At 39.3% G+C, this 20,000-nt stretch overlaps 1 protein-coding gene across 2 annotated transcripts in view; it reads right to left on the bottom strand.

Annotated features, from left to right (window-relative positions):
* LOC123513249 (zwei Ig domain protein zig-8-like) overlaps window positions 1–20,000 on the bottom strand; it is a 44,533-nt gene that overhangs the window by 1,566 nt on the left and 22,967 nt on the right. Inside the window, exons 2-6 of one of the 2 annotated variants that reach the window (XM_045270321.1) lie at window positions 14,089–14,232; window positions 11,222–11,432; window positions 10,568–10,695; window positions 7,401–7,569; window positions 1–62 (exon numbers count right to left, since the gene is read on the bottom strand). The exon at window positions 1–62 is cut by the window's left edge and continues 4 nt beyond it. In XM_045270321.1, coding sequence (XP_045126256.1) covers window positions 1–62; window positions 7,401–7,569; window positions 10,568–10,695; window positions 11,222–11,432; window positions 14,089–14,166 — 648 coding nt within the window. In that variant the 5' untranslated portion in view covers window positions 14,167–14,232. Of the gene's footprint in view, window positions 63–7,400; window positions 7,570–10,567; window positions 10,696–11,221; window positions 11,433–14,088; window positions 14,236–20,000 lie in introns of both variants that reach the window. The other variant, XM_045270322.1, reaches the window with a different exon arrangement.

The following is a 20,000-nucleotide window of genomic DNA, read 5'->3' on the forward strand; positions in this document are numbered from 1 at the left end:
AGGCAGCAGGGGATGGGTGTGCGTGGCAGATGTATTCTTGAGTGTGGCAGCGGCGTCCTCACCTGTGTGGGGAATATACCTCTGTTAGTAATTACTCTCGCCATTCCCTCCACACGATATGATCTTCACACATTTATTTTTTTTTTCACAATTTTTTCACTCTCCCTCTCGTCGTTATCTATTTATTGTTTTTTATTTTTCTTTATTTTTCTTTTTATTTTTTTCGCACCTTCACTCCCTCTCCTTTATTCACACCTCTCACATATTTTATTCCCCGAGCCCGAACTTCTCCACATTTGTGTTCCTCCTTCACTCTCGCGTGTCTTGCCTTACTCCTGCTAGCTTTTATTTCTTTATATATATATTTTTTTTTATCATATTTTACATTTTTTTTTTCAGTAAGTCACGCTTCAAATCTCTCTTTTCAATATAACTCTCATATTTTTGGCGTTTCTCTTTATGACTGTCTGTCCGTATCTCTCTCTCTCTCTCTCTCTCTCTCTCTCTCTCTCTCTCTCTCTCTCTCTCTCTCTCTCTCTCATTCCTCCACATTCACCCTTTTACTCAGACTCACATATTCTCACATCACAAAAAAATCACAATATATTTCCACCACTCCCTTTCCTTCACGTAAGACAGCCAGCGGTTCCCTAACACGAGTCGAGGTTTTACACGGGAGCATGTAAGCGAGAGACTGGCAGACGGACGGAGTGATGGGCAGAGCGGGTCATAGCTATAGCGTCTCCTCCCCTCCTCTCTACCTCTCTTCCCTCCCTGCCTTGCGCCAATACCTCTCGCAAAGGCACCTGTTCATTCCCGCCGCGTTCCTAACTCCCGAGGGCCACATGTTAGCGCGGTGCAATAACAGCGTTGTTTGTATTGCGGTCTCAATGTACGGGGTCGCGGGCCGGTGAGATAAATACTCCGCTGGTCTCGTCCTCGGCAAGCGATGTATATATGTGCAGAGAGAGAGAGAGAGAGAGAGAGAGAGAGAGAGAGAGAGAGAGAGAGAGAGAGAGAGCGAGTTGGTTCAGTTGATTTTGGTTTGAATTGATATACAAAGCGTGCAAAAATTTCTTGTTTTTATATTTCTGTCTCTCTCTCTCTCTCTCTCTCTCTCTCTCTCTCTAACTATCTCAATCCTCTTTGTTACTTGTTATTTATCTTCATTCACCCGCACACACACACTCACACTTGTTACACACACACACACACACACACACACACACACACACACACACACACACACACACACACACACACACACACACACACACACACACACACACACACACACACACACACACACACACACACACACACACACACACGCTGAATTTTAGAAAGCATAAACGCACGTCATTGTCTCTACCAGTAAGTAAACAGTAAATGTAGGTTATTTCATCAGTAAGGTTTGAAAGATGTCACTAATTTTTATGTTCTATATTTCCGACTCTTCTTTTTCAGGGATGCGGGAGGAGGATTAGGAGATAAATAGAGAGAGAGAGAGAGAGAGAGAGAGAGAGAGAGAGAGAGAGAGAGAGAGAGAGAGAGAGAGAGAGAGAGAGAGGAGGTACGCCATCCCACACTCAGTTTTATGGTATCATGATGTGGCTTGTATATTTCTCTCTCTCTCTCTCTCTCTCTCTCTCTCAATTTTTCTCTATATTTTTATTTATACATTTTCGTCTTTCCAATCAATCCTTTGAGAGAGAGAGAGAGAGAGAGAGAGAGAGAGAGAGAGAGAGAGAGAGAGAGAGAGAGAGAGAGAGAGAGAGAGAGAGAGAGAGAGAGAGAGAGAGAGAGAGAGAGAGAGAGAGAGAGAGAGAGAGAGAGAGAGAGAGAGAGAGAGAGAGAATTTTGTGATATGAGTCTAGCGAAAAATTTAGAGAGGAGGAAGGAGAGGAAATGAAAATGAGGAGGTGGAGGAAAGCAAAGATTTAGAAGATTTAAGAGGAGGTGGAAGAAGAGAAAAAGAATCATTGTTTAGTTGCATACACATTCTCCTCCGACTTTTCCTCTTTCTCCTCCTCCTCCCCCTCCTCCTCCTCTTCTTCTTTTTCTTTCTCCTTCTCCGTCTCCTTCTCCTCCTCCTCCTCCTCCTTTTCCTTTTCCTCGTCCTCCTCCACCTTTTCCTCTTCTTCCTCCTTCTCCTCCTCCTCCTCTTCTTCCTCCTCCTCCTCCTCCTCCTCCTTCTCCTCCTCCTTCTCCTCTTCCTCCTCCTCCTCCTTTTCCTTCTTCTCCTCTTCTTGACCAAAAAAAGTCACGTTGCTGGCTCTTTCTTATCTAGTGATGATGCCAAAGTCTTTTCCTCCTCCTCCTCCTCCTCTTCCTCCTCCTCCTCCTCCTCCTTTTTTCTTCCTCTCCTCCTTCTTTTGGTGTTGTGGTGTCAAAAGATCTTATGCCGAGTCAGCATTGTACAGAAGCAGTGAAGACGCCAAATAAATTAGTTGAGTTTATTGGAAGAACCTTTGAACTAAAATCTGAAAAAAAAAAAAAATGCTTTCCCGATATAACTCGCTGGTATGTCCTTATCTCGAATGTGTGAAATTTTTGTCATGGCATTACAGAAAAGACATTGAAAAACTAAACAGGATACAGCGCAGTCCATGAAATGACTTGAAGATTGGGAAATAAGCTGTATGAAGAACGATTGCAAGAACTACAGCTGTTTACCTTAGCCAAGTGCAGAGTAAGAGGATACCTAATTGAAATTTTAATATTTAAAGGGTGTAACATCTTTGTCGCAAATAAATATTTTTTCATTGATCATTTTATCCTAAGAAGAAATAATGGACTCAAGATAATACCCAAGGAATTCAAATTTTTCGAGGCCAAACATGTTTTCTTTAATCGCATAGTAAACAATAGGAATAAGTGTCCTTCAGAAATCGTAACTGCAATTTTGTGGAATCAATAAAAAAAATAAATGAGTATTCAAAAGTTAACGCTCAACAAGCTCTCTTCTTCTCCGAACAATTACACATCTAAACAAAACTTGTATAAATGTCATAACCTTATTTAGTATTTTTTTCTTTTTCCTTTTATACTTTCCTAATTCTCTCTTTTATTTTCTTTCCTATTTCTTATAATGTTTCTTTTTCTAATATTTTTCTTCATACTCTCATCACCATCATATCACTATCAGCCACAATCATTCATATAAATGTATAAAGACCATCGAAGAGTGAATAGTAGAATTTCCTCTTATCCTTTCCAATGAAAATTCCTGTTAAATTTTTCCATACTGCATGGTACTTATCCTCACTAATTTCTATGCTAGCGAAAGTTGAACGAAGTGGTGGGTGGGGAGGAAGCTTCTCTTGTGCTGCCCTGTCTCTCTTCCCTGTAGCTGGTTAGAAATAGTTATCAAGCAGCCATGAAAGGATCAAATGGTCTGTTACTGTTTGGTTTTCCTAACTATTCCTTTGTATTCTTTTTGTATTCTCTCTCCCCTTCTTCCTCTTCCTCCTCTTCTCCCTCCTTTTCTTCCTCTTCCTCCTCCTTTTCTTTCTACTGCTACTACTACTACAAACTGTTGTGGTGGTTTTGGTGATAGTGGTGGTGATGGTGGTGGTGGTGGTGGTGGTGGTGGTGGTGGTGGTGGTGGTGTTGGTTGTGGTATTGGTGGTGGTGGTGGTGGTGGTGGTGGTGCTCCCGATGCTACTATAATTACTATTGATACTACTGCTGCCACTGCTGCTGCTGCTACTGCTGCTACTACTACTACTACTACTACTACTACTACTACTACTACTACTACTACTACTACTACTACTACTACTACCACCACTGACAACAACATCACTCCTACACAAATATTTGAAAGGCGGCGAAATATAACGTGGGTTTAACTGAAAGGTAAAAGCATTCGCCGCAAAAATTTACCGCCAAGCCCGTGTTGTCATATATATATATATATATATATATATATATATATATATATATATATATATATATATATATATATATATATATATATATATATATATATATATATATATATATATATATATATATATATATATATATATATATATATATATATATATATATATATATATATATATATATATATATATATATATGTAATCAATACTGGAAACTTCACATCTCATCTCCTGCTAAAACAGCTTCTATAAAGTTGGGCGTTCTGAGACGTTTCTGCCAGTTTTTCTCACCTCCCCAACTGCTAACTCTGTGCAAGGGCCTCATCCGCCCATGTATGGAGTACTTTTGGTATGTATATGGGGTTCCACTCACACAGTTCTATTACAGATAGGGTGGAATCAAAAGCTTTTCGTTTCATGAACTCCCTTCCTCTGACTGACTGTCTTCATTATCTTTCTCACCGCCGGAAAGTTGCATCTCTTGCTATCTTCCACCGCTTTTTCATGCTAACTTCTCTACTGATCTTTTGCTAACTGCATGTCTTCCCTCCTCTGGCGGCCTAGCTACACAAGGCTTTGTTCTTCCTCTCACCCCTATTCTCTCCAACTTTCTAATGCAACAATTAACCAGCACTCTCAATCGTTCATATCTTTCTTTGGTAAACTCTGGAACTCCCTGCATGTGTCTATATTTCCAGCTTCTCTAAGACTTGACTTCTTTTAAGAGCGAGGTTTCAAGACATTTATCCCTGTCTTTTGGCTAACTCTGTAAGGGGACTGTGCCTTTTTTTGTTTTTGTTTTTGCCTTTAGCCAATTTTCTCTTCTTACACACACACACACACACACACACACACACACACACACACACACACACACACACACACACACATATATATATATATATATATATATATATATATATATATATATATATATATATATATATATATATATATATATATATATATATATATATATATATATATATATATATATATATATATATATATATATATATATATATATATATATATATATATATATATATATATATATATATATATATATATATATATATATATATATATATATATATATATATATATATATATATATATATATATATATATATATATATATATATATATATATATATCTTCCTTGTATATTCTTTCATATTTAGGGTCAATTGTTACTTCATACTTTACTTAGTACGTTTTACTTCATATCATTACACTTAAGAATGATTGGTGAAGCTAAACATCATATTGAAACCTTTGCATAGAGGCAATTAACAGACATATGACGAGTTGAATGAAAAAAGTTTTTGGAAAGGTGGAGGATGGTATCATCAAAGTAGGAGTGGATAGAGCGAGAAGTTTAGTTATGAAGATCGTTAATGAATTATGTTAATAGAGTGGGTGACTGGACAGAACTATGATGAACACCACTGTTAATAGATTTAGAAGAAGAACAGTGGATGCCTACCACAGCAGCAGTAGAACGGTCGGAGAGGAAACTTGATATAAAATTGCAGAGAGAAGGATAGAAATCTTAGGAAGGTAGTTTTGCCATCAAAACTCTGTGCCAGACTCTATCTAAAAGCTTTTGATACGTGTAAGGCAAATGCAAAACTTTCACCGAAATCTCTAAAAGACTCAGTAAGAAAAGCCAGAAGATCACCTGAAGAGCGGTCTTGACGGAAGCCATACTGGCGACCAGATAGAGGATTGTGAAGTGACATGTTTAAGAATCTTCCTATAGAGGAGAGATTCAAAGACTTTAAACAAGCAAGATATTAAAGCTACAGGGCGATAGTTTGAGGAATTAGAACGGTCACACTTTTTAGGAGCAGGCTGAATGCAAGCAAACTTCCAGCTAAAAGGAAAGGCACAAGTCGATAAATAGAGTTAGAAGAGTTTGTCCAGGCAAGCACAGAGGCACAGTTTTGAGAACAATAGAAGAAACCCAACCAGGTTCGTAAGCCTTATGAGGGTTTAGGCCAGCGAGGGCATGGAAAACATCATGAAGAAGAATTTTAGTTAAAGTCATGAAATAATCAAGAGGGAGGAGGAGAGGGAGAGACAAGTCCAGAATGTTAGGCGTATCTCCAAGACGGCCAGGAATACAAGTAGGATAACCCTTTTTATCTTTTTTTTTTAATGATGACTGTATTGTTTTATTTTTTTCACCTGTTGTATATAGAACAACGGTACAGCTTTTCTTGAGTTTTGGTTGGAATTTATTAGTCGGGTTTTGAGACATAATAGAAGAGATCAGTTGGTAAGATGGATGGATGTCAACCTAGTATCTGCGGATATTGCTAACGGAGAGAATTCAAGTTATTCTAGAAAGTTTCGTATACACGTATGTATTTTTGGGCGTTACTTAGCCGTGGGGTGAAATTCGAGTGTGGCGGAGAGACATACAGCGCCAGTGTCGATATTCCTATTACGTATTTTTGTGTTTTACATCGACCTTTTCCGTTTCATTTTTTTTTTCCGTCATACATCACTTAACACCAGTATTTTTTCACCCAGTCACGATTGGCAGTTTTTTTCACCTCTTTCTGAACCAGGTAAAAGAAAAAAGTTATACCTCAATCATATATGCTACGGAAGCCTCAACGCATTCCCTTTTTCTTCCTTTCCGCGAAGTGAAAAAAAACAATTTGATCGCCCGTCCACCTACGAATGTGCTCCTGCCATAAAGATTTAGACAAGTGGTAGCCAGTGACTTGAAATATCCAAGGCCGTGACACACTCTTCTGGTGAATGACGAGTTTCAGAATAAAGACTTGCCAGAAGGGAGGTGTATATGATGTGATTTCTTTTTTTTTTTTCAACTTGCATTTAATATTGAGCTGCATATTTTAAACCTCGAAAATATGAGAATTGTTGGTTTAGAGAGAGAGAGAGAGAGAGAGAGAGAGAGAGAGAGAGAGAGAGAGAGAGAGAGAGAGAGAGAGAGAGAGAGAGAGAGAGAGAGAGAGAGAAATAAACACACAGACACACACACACACACACACACACACACACACACACACACACACACACACACACACACACAAACATATGACAGAAGCAAACCGGAAACAATAAAAGACCAATCAACATACATGAATTCAGAAAAAGACGAAGGGAAAACAGACAGACAAACTCCAGACAGACACACACACACACACACACACACACACACACACACACACACACACACACACACACACACACACACACACACACACACACACACACACACACACACACACACACACACACACACACACACACAAGAAAAAGTGAAGAAAAGGTGACCCAAAAGAACACAAACGAACCCAACATAAGGAAAAATGGCCAAGAACACCGCAGCAATGTCAATAAATACCAATAAAGGGAAGAAGATATCAGAGAGAGAGAGAGAGAGAGAGAGAGAGAGAGAGAGAGAGAGAGAGAGAGACACACACACACACACACACACACACACACATAGACAGAGAATTATCACTTTACCATCAAGAACGTAGACTCTGATATGGGTGGGGGAGAGACCGGCCGGGGCGCAGGTGTACAATCCAGCGTCCTGCGTGGTGGCGGATGTAATGAGCAGGTGGCTGGTGGTGGTGGGGCCCTTCACCACCACCATGGACACCCCGCCACGACTGCTGCTGTAACTGATGCTCTGGAAAAAGGGAAAAGGTTATAACTGTGATTTGTTTTGGGGTCTTACGTGTGAGGGAGGCCTAATCAGGGTATAAAAAATGAAGGGAAGCTGCTCAGTTGATGTTCCCCAAATAGATTATAGGAGAAAGGAATTACGCATGTAGTGGAAGTGATGGTAGTGGTGGTTCTATTTGTTGTAGTTGTTGTAGTGGTGGGCTGTGGTTTTTTCGGGGGATAGAACTAGCAGCAACAGCGGCGGTAGTGACAACACCAGCAAAGGCAGTAAAAATAATGATTGTAGTTTCTTTTGGTAGTAGTAGTAGTAGTTGTTGTTGGTGGTGGTGGTGTTGTAGTGGTAGTAATAGTAGTAGTAGTAGTAGTAGTAGTAGTAGCAGTTACAGAGGTAGCAATAGAAGTAGTATTAGTGGCCTAGTAACTGTCGTAATAGTAGTTGTAGTAGTAGTGGGAATAGTAGTAGTATTACGTAGTAGTAGTAGTAGTAGTAGTAGTAGTAGTAGTAGTAGTAGTAGTAGTAGTAGTAGTAGTAGTAGTAGTAAGAGAAAGAGCAACAACTACAAAAATATTATTGGAAATTATAATTGTGTAAATATTAATATTCATATTGTAATTCTGATATGAACACTGAACAGTCCTAATGGCAGTAATAATAATGATGATTTTGATAATAACATTAGTAATGATAATACTACTACTGCTATTACTACTAATAATAATAAAAATAATAATAATAATAATAATAATAATAATAATAATAATAATAATATTATTATTATTATTATTATTATTATTATTATTATTATTATTATTATTATTATTATTATTATTATTATTATTATTATTATTATTATTATTATTATTATTGTTAGTATTATTATTCTTACAATGATAATAATAATAATAATAAAAATGGTAATAATAAAATAACGATAATAATGATAACAATTGTAATGATAATGATAATTGTAATAATAGTAATAATAATAATAATAATAATAATGATAATAATAACAACAACCGTAATGATACACTAATGACAAAAACAACAATTACCATAACAACAAAAACAACATTATCATCACCCGTGAATATGAGCGAATATAAATATGAAGAATCTAAAGTGGCAGTGTACGAGCGTGTGAGGAGACCAAGCGTGGGAGAGACACTTGAAGGTGAACTTGTGTATAAAAGCAGGACTGGTAGGGTCATATGTGTGTGAAGAGAAGGTGTGACTAATTAGTAACGCAGGTGCTTTTATCTGACTCAGGTGATGATGGTGCCACACTGAAGAACACCACTCCAAACCAGTACTCCGCTTCCTGAAGGTAAAGTGGCTTCTTGGCAATAGTACCAGTAGGTTTTATTAGCTAACTTTTATATAGGCTACACATTAGGGTACTACGCACGTGGAGGTTCTAGTCTCTTGCAAAATCGCGCACACACACACACACACACACACACACACACACACACACACAAGAGCAGGCTTGATTGAATTCTATAAGTGATGTAGGGGTTATTACGAAGCTATTAAGATCAGTAGCCAGTATCAAACTAGTGAAAAATGTGTTTAAGCTTGAAAAAATTTAAGTTTGAGAAAGAGATGAGATGGCACTGGTTCTGATGACTTCTTGCAGCTTCCTTTATTTTCTTATGTATGTATGGTTTCTTTTGTCTTTTCTTACTTGTATGTTTACTCCATATTCATTGGTGCAAGTGATGTGTTTCCACTTTGTGTTGTGTATTAGTGATGTATTAACCTTATTTCACATAGCATGACTGCGTGTCGATATATTCATATAGATTCATATGAAAATGTTGAGGTATACGCCATAACAGTAAGAGAGAGAGAGAGAGAGAGAGAGAGGGGCGGGGAGACGGGAGACGTAGGGGAAGAGGTGCCTAGCATGTTTTCTTAAGGTCTTCCCTAATAACTTTCTAATACGTCAATAGCCAGACGTGACGCCCCTTCCGCTCTCTTCTTTTTCTCTCTTCCTTCTCTTCCTGCAATCCCACCGACCTATCCTCTCTCTACTTCTTCTTCTCTTTCTCCATCCTCATCTCCCGCTGCTTCTGTTCCCATCTATCTTAATGAAATGTCAGATGTTTTGACAAAATTTTCCAGGAAAAGAGAATATAGTGTGAAAAGGATAAGAAAAGAAAGCTGTAATAAAGAATCTGCACAGTTTCAGGATCAAAATTTTCACAAGACACTATCGAGCGGAAAAAACATCAACAACCTAATTTTCTTTCCTTGCTCGTCAAGTTTCACATTCCATTTTTCCGTGATGGGCGCCTTGTCACCTTCACCTGCTGTTAAAATACGTCATCTTATTAAGGAGAGTGTACGTTTATTAAGGAGAAGGCGGGCACGTGCGAGGCAAGGTGAGTGACACACGTCATGGAGCACCTTGCTACTGTGCTCGCCTCCAATCCGTTGTTCAGTGAATATGTGGAAATGTTCATTTGTTATACAAGCACAAGGGTCCACAGCCGGTTACAGGTTGCCGTAATTCCTTCCCCTTCACGTTGTTCCAATTCATTATTTGTATGGACAGCTGAGCGGCAGCTTCCAGACCCGGTCAGGATTCCAGTATAAGTCAGACTGAGCCGGTAAATTGGGTATTTGTTTGTATGTGCATGTAAACCTGAAATTCTGTACTCTTGGTGAAATTTTGAAATTGAAATAGATAAGATATATATTAAAGCATCAACAAGCATGAAATTGTTAACACTTTTCGTTGGTGGCTGTGTTTAGGAGGGGAAGGAATGCAGGAAAAGTGTTTGTATATAAATTGTTTACGGCAGTAATGGCTGGAAACAATTGTCTTTCCCTTGTTAGCAATGTTGCACGTGTGAATCCTAGAAACTCAACGAAGAAGGACGGAAAGGATTTATTCTGAACATCAATATGTCGAGCAAGACCTGAGCTCCATCGGCCCTCGTAACCTTCCTGCTACCTGCCTCTTGTCAGAAGAGGCGAGGCAGGACGTACGTACCTTGTTCTCGTGGTACCAGAGCACGTACTCAGGAGGCTCGGGCAGGTCGTGCAGGATGCAGGTCAAGTTGATCATGCTGGCCTTCTGCACGTACAGGTCCGGGAAGCCCAGGATCTCCCCTTGAGGCTCTGGGAATGAAGGAAGGTTGAAGTGAGAGGGTTTAATCGCTCTCTCTCTCTCTCTCTCTCTCTCTCTCTCTCTCTCTCTCTCTCTCTCTCTCTCTCTCTCTCTCTCTCTCTCTCTCTCTCTCTCTCTCTCTCTCTCTCTCTCTCTCTCTCTCTCTCTCTCTCTCTCTCTCTCTCTCTCTCTCTCTCTCTCTCTCTCTCTCTCTCTCTCTCTCTCTCTCTCTCTCTCTCTCTCTCTCTCTCTCTCTCTCTCTCTCTCTCTCTCTCTCTCTCTCTCTCTCTCTCTCTCTCTCTCTCTCTCTCTCTCTCTCTCTCTCTCTCTCTCTCTCTCTCTCTCTCTCTCTCTCTCTCTCTCTCTCTCTCTCTCTCTCTCTCTCTCTCTCTCTCTCTCTCTCTCTCTCTCTCTCTCTCTCTCTCTCTCTCTCTCTCTCTCTCTCTCTCTCTCTCTCTCTCTCTCTCTCTCTCTCTCTCTCTCTCTCTCTCTCTCTCTCTCTCTCTCTCTCTCATCTCCTTTCGTCTCAGTCCTCACCGAGCACTTTGAGGAACACGGTGAACGCCTTCACGGGCTTAGTACTAATCTGACATTCGTAGGTGCCCTGGTCGCGCGGCTGGGCGGACGTAATTCTCAGTGTCCATTGGTTGGTTCCGTCCTGGTGCAGCGCCTCGTAGCGAAGGTCAGTGGTGTAGGTATAGCGCCCTACTGTCAAGATTCTCAGGTCGCGTCCTCTGATCCACGACACCTGAAGACGGAGGAGTAGCTTCAATGAGGTGAGGCAGAAAGGCGACTTGTATAGGGAGCGTGATAGGTGTCTGATTGCGAGGAAAACTGAGGGATTACTGAGGGTAGGATGTGGGGTCGGAAGGCTGTAGTGAGAGAAAAGTGGATTAGTGAGGGTAAGACGTGAAGATGAAGGGTTGTAGTGAGGGATGCTAAAAGACAAAATGGATTACTAAGGGTAGGAAGGGAGGTGAGAGGGCTGCAGTAAGGGATGCTGGAAAATGGCTAAAAGACTCTAATACCTATGACCTTGAACCTCCACTCGATCTTTCCTGTCTGGAATAAAGTGCCTGGGCGCCTCGTCCTTGCCTCCTCGTGGTTCATCCAAGCTGCGACGCGTACTGAACCATGCTGGCTTTAGGGGATGAGAGGCTTCACTTGCCCGGCCTTTGTTCCTTGTCCGAACCCTTTGTCCGTCATGTAGCGCCTGAGACTATTCAATACATTCCTGGAAACCCTCAAAAGACACTCGGTGTACACCTGGTCATTTTTAAGCAATCAATGTGGATTGTAATTCATACTTTCCTTGTGTCTTAAGTCCTGATTTCTTTCCCAGAATGGAGTTGTGCTCCAAGTTCCCAGGACAATATTATTACCTTCCTGAAAACATATACTTTTCACCTGGAAGTCCCTCACCCAGTCTCTCTCCTAACGTCGATACCTTTCTGTACTCAGTCCGTATGGAATATGAAAGCATTTTGTTTATTACACCACGTTTGTGGCAAAACTGTTTCCTTCCTCTTCTTCGCACGAATGTTGATCTTATTTTTATGAAACTGATTGGGGTGCAGCGCTGTTGGGTGCGTTCAGCGGTGCGTGAACGTCTTCTGAGTGGAAGTGATTGAAAAGGAAATCCTCTAAGTGCAGAGTGAATGTTTCGAAAGAGAAATGTTATAAATGATCTTTTCCAGGCGGCCAATGAATCAAGTTCGTCATTTACCTCGGAAAAGCTTCGAGTGTTTCACAAAGGTCTGAGTACAAAGTTATCAGTGCACTGCAATCTTTCTTACTGTAATTTTTCATGAGAAGTTTATTATTTATAAGACGGCCGCAGCCTTTCTTCTTGCCGCCACTAAAAGCAGTGAGAGTTCTTGACGGAAACTCCATTAAAAACTCGGCGAGGGCAAAACTGCAGCGAGTCCGAAGTTATGTAGGTGGAGGTGGACTGGGCTGGCAAGACTACGGCTGCTCTCTCGTGTGCCTGCTGACGAAAAGGGAAGGCTGGCGGCGTTAGTGCTCACCCAGAGTGTCATGCTGCCACTGGCTTCAGTTAAAGAAAAAAAAAAAAGATAAAAAGTTAAAATGCTTATTTCTCGGAATCGCTTAAAAAGTCTCCATTACTCCTTTACTCTGCTTAAGGAAGAAAGGATTATTTTTTGCCTTCTTTGTCTCCTCTCCTTTCTAACTTGAAATGTTTACTTAATGCTTTTAATTCTTTTAATTTTCATCAATTGTGGCTCAGAAGGTTATTGTTCATGAATGCAGTGAATTGTTACTTTGAAAGGACCACTGTGTGTGTGTGTGTGTGTGTGTGTGTGTGTGTGTGTGTGTGTGTGTGTGTGTGTGTGTGTGTGTGTGTGTGTGTGTGTGTGTGTGTGTTCTTTCTGGAACGCTGTATACTTTCATGATTTATCTGGAAGTAAAACCTGCATACTTGCGTTCATAGCTGAAATATGTCAATCAATAGAGATTTATGCGTACGGTAAAACAAATTCATAGTATGGTAGAAACAGACAGAGATATAGACAGATTCGTAAGGACGAGAATGATGTATTGACATTCGGAAAGACAACAGGAAATGAAACAACAGCAACTGAAATCTCTCTCAAACACAAACACACACACACACACACACACACACACACACACACACACACACACACACACACACACACACACACACACACACACACACACACACACACACACACACACACACACACACACACACACACACACACACACACACACACACACACACACACACACACACACACACGTACAGGGGTATACAGGACATTCATATGCCAGAGGAAAAATGCCAATAGCATGACAAACAAACAACCAAGCATACACACTGACAAACAAATAAATCAGCAGCAAGGTCGGCGAATTTGTAACACATGTATGCACTATATGCATGTATGCAAATGTATTACATATATACAGTACGTATATAGTGAATACAAGGAGTAATACGTGAATTATTGCAAAGTTGTCAACTATCAATCTGTACTTACATACGTACATACATGCATACATACATACATACATAGATATAACATATATACATACATACACAACCGAGACATGTATACAAAATCTGTCTGCTCAAAAAAAAAATGAAAAAGAAAAAAAAAAATATATATATATATATATATATATATATATATATATATATATATATATATATATATATATATATATATATATATATATATATATATATATATATATATATATATATATATATATATATATATATATATATATATATATATATATATATATATATATATATATATATAGAGAGAGAGAGAGAGAGAGAGAGAGAGAGAGAGAGAGAGAGAGAGAGAGAGAGAGAGAGAGAGAGAGAGCAAGCAGGCAAATCAACTCACGGTTCTGTTCCCAATGGAGTGAACGCGGCAGTGAAGCTCTGCGCGCCTTCCCACGTGGGCAGTGAGGGTTGTGGACATGCTTGGGTCGAAGTAGGGCTGGTCGGTGACGAGGCGGCGGGGGAATGAGTCCTTCGCTTCTCACGCCTGCTAGGGGGAGAGATGCGCCAGGAATAAGTGGGCCAGGCGATATATATAGCTGGTATTATTTTTATCACCTCTATTGAGTATTTTCGATATTTTGACAGCTAATGCCTTTGTTTGGCCTTCATATTGGTTACCTGTATTTCTTGTGTGATGAAATTGACAGGTATTGTTAGTGGACACCTGATACATTTTTCTTTATCTAAGAGGGAAAAACTAGCCAAGACCAACAGAACGAGTAAACAAATATGCTCACTTCGCTGCCACTCCGCGTGCAGGTCAGAGAAAGTTAGCCATGAGAAAGGGATTAATGTCTTAAAACGTCCTTCATAAAGAAGTTCAAGGCATACAGAGATGGGGATACAATATATATATATATATATATATATATATATATATATATATATATATATATATATATATATATATATATATATATATATATATATATATATATATATATATATATATATATATATATATATATATATATATATATATATATATATATATATATATATATATATATATATATATATATATATATATATATATATATATATATATATATATATATATATATATATACTACTACTACTACTACTACTACTACTACTATATATACTACTATATACTACTACTACTACTACTACTACTACTACTACTACTACTACTACTACTACTACTACTACTTCTACTACTACTACTGTTACTACCACTAGCACTACCACTATCACTAAAACTAATACTAATACTACCACTACTAGTACTACAACTACTACCACTACCACTACTACTACTACTACTACCATTATCCTAATTATTTTAATTTCACGTGGAAGCAGCAGAGCACGACTTGCATTGTCTGTATTCATTTTTTTTGTTTTAAATCTCGACGCAGTGAGCAAACCAAGACAATAACATTTTAACATTTTTTTCCCCGACACCGCACAGAACACTACACATTTTTCACGACCTCGAGGGAAAAAAGTGGAAATAAATAACTCGGAGGTGTTTTGAAGGACGCAATCTTTATATTTATATCCTAGTTTTGCAGAGAAATTTGAGAGCGAGGGAGAGGGAAAGAAAAGCCAAGGTTCTCGCACAACAGAGAGAGAGAGAGAGAGAGAGAGAGAGAGAGAGAGAGAGAGAGAGAGAGAGAGAGAGAGAGAGAGAGAGAGAGAGAGAGAGAGAGAGAGAGAGAGAGAGATTGATGAATAGTGGAGGGAAGAATACGAAGGAAAGAAACGAGTTGGTGAGAGGAGAAAAAGAAAGTGCAGGAGAGAGAGAGAGAGAGAGAGAGAGAGAGAGAGAGAGAGAGAGAGAGAGAGAGAGAGAATTGTGATACGGGGCGGCGGCGCAGAGACCACCTACATACAAATATCTACCTCGCCCTTCCCTCGTGAAAATGTGAGGCGGGATGGACTGCAGTGCGAGGCCGCGGCATTGTTAAGAGAGAGCTGGACGGAGGGCAATTACTGGGCCCGTGTTGCAGCCGTGCCTCCGGTCGATTGGTTTAATATTACCTACGGATTAGCCGGAAGCTTTCATATCGTGGCCTCGTGTCAAGAGAAGCAGAGAACGAAACGTCGCCATGTATACTCTTGTGTTGAAAGTATAGAGGTAGCAGCAGGAAGGTGTGTGTGTGTGTGTGTGTGTGTGTGTGTGTGTGTGTGTGTGTGTGTGTGGTATAAGAGAAGTTAAGGCAAATTATTACAGACATTAGTATTTTTTTGTATTAGAGATGTTATTCCATTTATTTATTTTTTTTATTTTACTGTTTCTTTAGTTACTTTAATAATGATAGTGGTGATGGTAGTAGTAGTAGTAATAGTGGTAATAGTAGTAGTAGTAGTAGTAGTAGTAGTAGTAGTAGTAGTAGTAGTAGTAGCAGCAGCAGTAGTAGTAGTAGTAGTAATAGTAGTAGTAGTAGTAGTAGTAGTAGTAGTAGTAGTAGTAGTAGTAGGAGTAGTTATTTTTATGTAGTATTAATAGTAGCAACAGCAGCAGCAGCATCAGTATCATCATCATCAGCAGCAGCAGCAATAACAGCAATAACAGCGCATAAACAATTAATTACTTAATTTTATCGTTATTATTATCATTATCTTTTATAGATGTGTCAATCGCTTTTCATTACATGGAGTTTAGTTCCCTATCGTAATTGACACTGTGACGCACGCTTTCCCCTCACCAGCCACACACAACCTCCGCCGCTGTACCATCACCACCATCACCACCACCACCACCACCACCACTACCACCACACAACACACGTCTCCATCATCCCACGCTCGCTCAGTCAATGCGGTGAGAAGCCAGACGGAAATATTGATAACCACTTGGAAATAGCCATCAGTTGGAAGGTTTTGGGCTTTGCATGAAATGTTCGGCGGGCATTTTCAACATTTCTCGTGAAGCAGCAGATAGTCAGCCAGCTATTCAAGTCACTTATTCAATCAACCAGCCTTTTTCTACCACCACCACTACCACCACCACATGTAGACTCAGTTGTGGAATATAGTCACCTTTACTCTCTAATGAACTTGCCCGAATGCGAAGATTTCTGAGCAGCGAGACATAAATTCGGGAAGACAAAAGCATGTTCACGGAAATTCCAACAAATCCTCGTACTTCTTCCTCCGCAGCGCTACACAAGGCTTCCCTGAACTCTGTGAAACAATTCTACACTGAGGAACAAACAGAAACAAACACGTGCGCACCTCCACTGGAACATCTGTGCCTCACTCTTTGTCTCTCTCTTTATTCATATCGACTCGCCTTCCCATCCTTGTGTGTGTGTATGTGTTTGTTTACCTTCATCTCTCTCTCTTTCTCTCTCTCTCTCTCTCTCTCTCTCTCTCTCTCTCTCTCTCTCTCTCTCCGTCTCTATTTCTCTCTGTCTGCCTGTTTTTCCGTCTGTATTTTTCTTTGTCTTCCTGTTTGCCTCTTTATTATGTTAGTTTAGGTCTCTCTCTCTCTCTCTCTCTCTCTCTCTCTCTCTCTCTCTCTCTCTCTCTCTGTATTTTTCTCTCTCTCTCTCTCTCTCTCTCTCTCTCTCTCTCTCTCTCTCTCTCTCTCTCTCTCTCTCTCTCTCTCTCTCTCTCTCTCTCTCTCTCTGTGTGTGTGTGTGTGTGTGTGTGTGTGGCCGAGTTGGAGGATACGGTGGTGGTGATGGTGGTGGCGGTGGTGGTGGAAGCGTCCGATCATGTAGCCGTAGGTCGGGCTAAGCCACTAATGATCGGTGCGGGATGGTGAGTGGCGTCCCCCGCGGTGCCTGGCGTGCCCGATCCTAACTTAAGACGATGACGGAACGCACAGGAACCAGATCACCGTCTTTCATAAACCTGACCACCAAATGAGTCCTTTTTGCACGATTTTCCCCTCTTTGTTTCCTTTACTTTGTGTGTATGTGTGTGTGTGTGTGTGTGTGTGTGTTTTGTTTCTCCTCCATGTTTCTTTCCTTTTTTTCGTTTTTTTATTCTCTTGTTTTATTTTTGTTATTTTTGTGTGGTTGTGTTTTTTTTCGTCTCTCCCTCTGCATTTTCTTTTTTTTTTTTCCTTTTATTTCCTTGTTTTGTGTTTTGTTCTCCCTCTTTTGTTTACTTTTTTTGTGTCTTTGAGGTTTTAATTCTCTTTCTCTATTCTTCCTTGTGGTTTTTTTTTATTTCTATTTTTTTGTATCTGTGTTTTTTTGTTTTACTCTCATCTGTTCTTCTCATCTTTACTCTTATTCATTTCAACTTTTATTATTCTTTCTTTTTTCTCTGTTTCATCATTTCATCATTCGCCCGTCCTGTTTTTTTTCTTCTTTTTCTTCTTTTATGTATTATGAATCGTTCTTTTCCATCCATCTCTTTCATTCATTGTTCTCACATCATCCTATTCTCACTTTTTTTTTCCCCTGTCCTGTCTTTTCATTTATTTTAGTTTGTTTCTCTTCTTCCTCGTTTGTTTTTGCTTTCGTTAGTATTACATTCTTTTTTGTGCACTCTTTCCCTCCCTGTCTCCTTTTTTTCCATTTCTCTTTCTACTTTCATTTGCATTCTGCTGTTCCATCCCATTCTTTCCTTCCTTTTCTCTCCCCACCTACTATTTTTTTTTTTACTTTCATGTTTCATTGTTTTCTTCTCTATTCTCTACTATTTCTTATTTATTTTCTTCTATGCTCATTCTCCTTTTTTTTTTTTTTTTGTTGGTGTTTTATGTTTCAGTACATCCATTCTTCTCATTTTTCTTTTCTCTTCCTTCTTTTTCGTTTGTACATTTTTTTTTTCTCTCTCTCTCCCGTCTTTTCATTCTCTCTTGTTTTACTTGTCATTCCTTTCCTCTTTCTCTATCGATTGTACTCTCTACCTATTTTCCTTCATATCTTCCTATTTTTCATTCATTTATTTATTTATCTTCTTCTCCCATTTACACTTTCATTCTTCTTCTCTCTTTCTTTTTTTTCTTTCTTTCCTTTCCGTCTCTTCTCTTCCATTTATATTCTCATTCTCCTTCCTTTTCCTCTTTTTTCTCTCCCTGTCTCTTCTCTTCTATTTACATTTTGATTTTCCTTCCTTCTTGCCTCTTTCTTTCTCTCCTTTCTGTCTCTTCTCTTCCATTTCCATTTTCATTCTCCTTCCTTTTTCCTCTTTCTTTCTCTCCTTTCCGTCTCTTCTCTCCCATTTACATTTTCATTCTCTTTCCTCTTTCCTCTTTCTTTCTCTCCTTTCCGTCTCTTCTCTCCATCCTTCCTCATCGTCCTCGTAAACTACCCTCCAAATGACTCCATCTCGCTGGATTTTCGCTTTCCCTTCTCCCTCTTTCTTTCTTCTTTTGACCACATTGCCTGCTCTTCCTTTCTCTTTTCACTTGTTTTCTCTCTTCCCTCTCATCGTTTCTGAGATTAATCCCTTCTGGAGAATTTTTCATTTTCTTTCCTTTCGTTCTTTCGACTCAATACTCTGATTTCCTTCTTTTTTTAGCCATATCCTGGTGTCTCTCTCTTTTTTCTTCTCTTTCATTCGTGTCTTTTCGTTGAAACTCACTGTCTTCCAAAAACTCACTCCGAATGTGACCTTCTCGACATTTTGCTTTTTTTTCCGCCTTTTCATTTTTTTTTTTTTTTTACACATATCCTTCGTCTCTTCCTTCATTTTAATTTTCTCTTCCCAGTTCTTCTTTTCTTCGTCTCTCCATCTTGTTACTCCTATCTTTATTTTTATACTTGTTTTCCATGCCCTCATCTCTCACATGTTGTCTTCTTTTCCGTCCTCCATCTCTTTCCATCATCCCTTTCTTAATTTTTCATATTTTTTTCCCTTATTTTCCTTTTTTATTTTCTCCTTGTTACTCGTATCTTTCTTTTCATCAGTTCCATCTCCTTCGTTCATCTTTTACATATATTCGTCGTCTTTTTCCTACTTTCGTGCTGTCTTTTTCGCCATTTTATTTACTCGGTTCCTTATCATTTCCTTTCCAAACATTTTCCTTGACCTTCTTTCCTTATTTCTTCCTTCCTTTCTCGGTCTCTCGTCTATCCGTTACTTGCATTACATTCCTTCATATCTCTTTCCATTTTCTTCTCTCTCTCTCTCTCTCTCTCTCTCTCTCTCTCTCTCTCTCTCTCTCTCTCTCTCTCTCTCTCTCTCTTGTTATTTTCTCCTCAGGTCTTCCCCATCCATTTCCTTAATTTCTTCCTTTCTCTCCAATATATTCAAAGTCTTTTATGTTTTCTCACTTTCCTTTGTTTTCGTCTCCTTCCTATGCCGCGGTTCGTCATTTCC

Source organism: Portunus trituberculatus, chromosome 35 (genome assembly GCF_017591435.1).
Source record: "Portunus trituberculatus isolate SZX2019 chromosome 35, ASM1759143v1, whole genome shotgun sequence".
NCBI classification, from domain to species: domain Eukaryota; kingdom Metazoa; phylum Arthropoda; class Malacostraca; order Decapoda; family Portunidae; genus Portunus; species Portunus trituberculatus.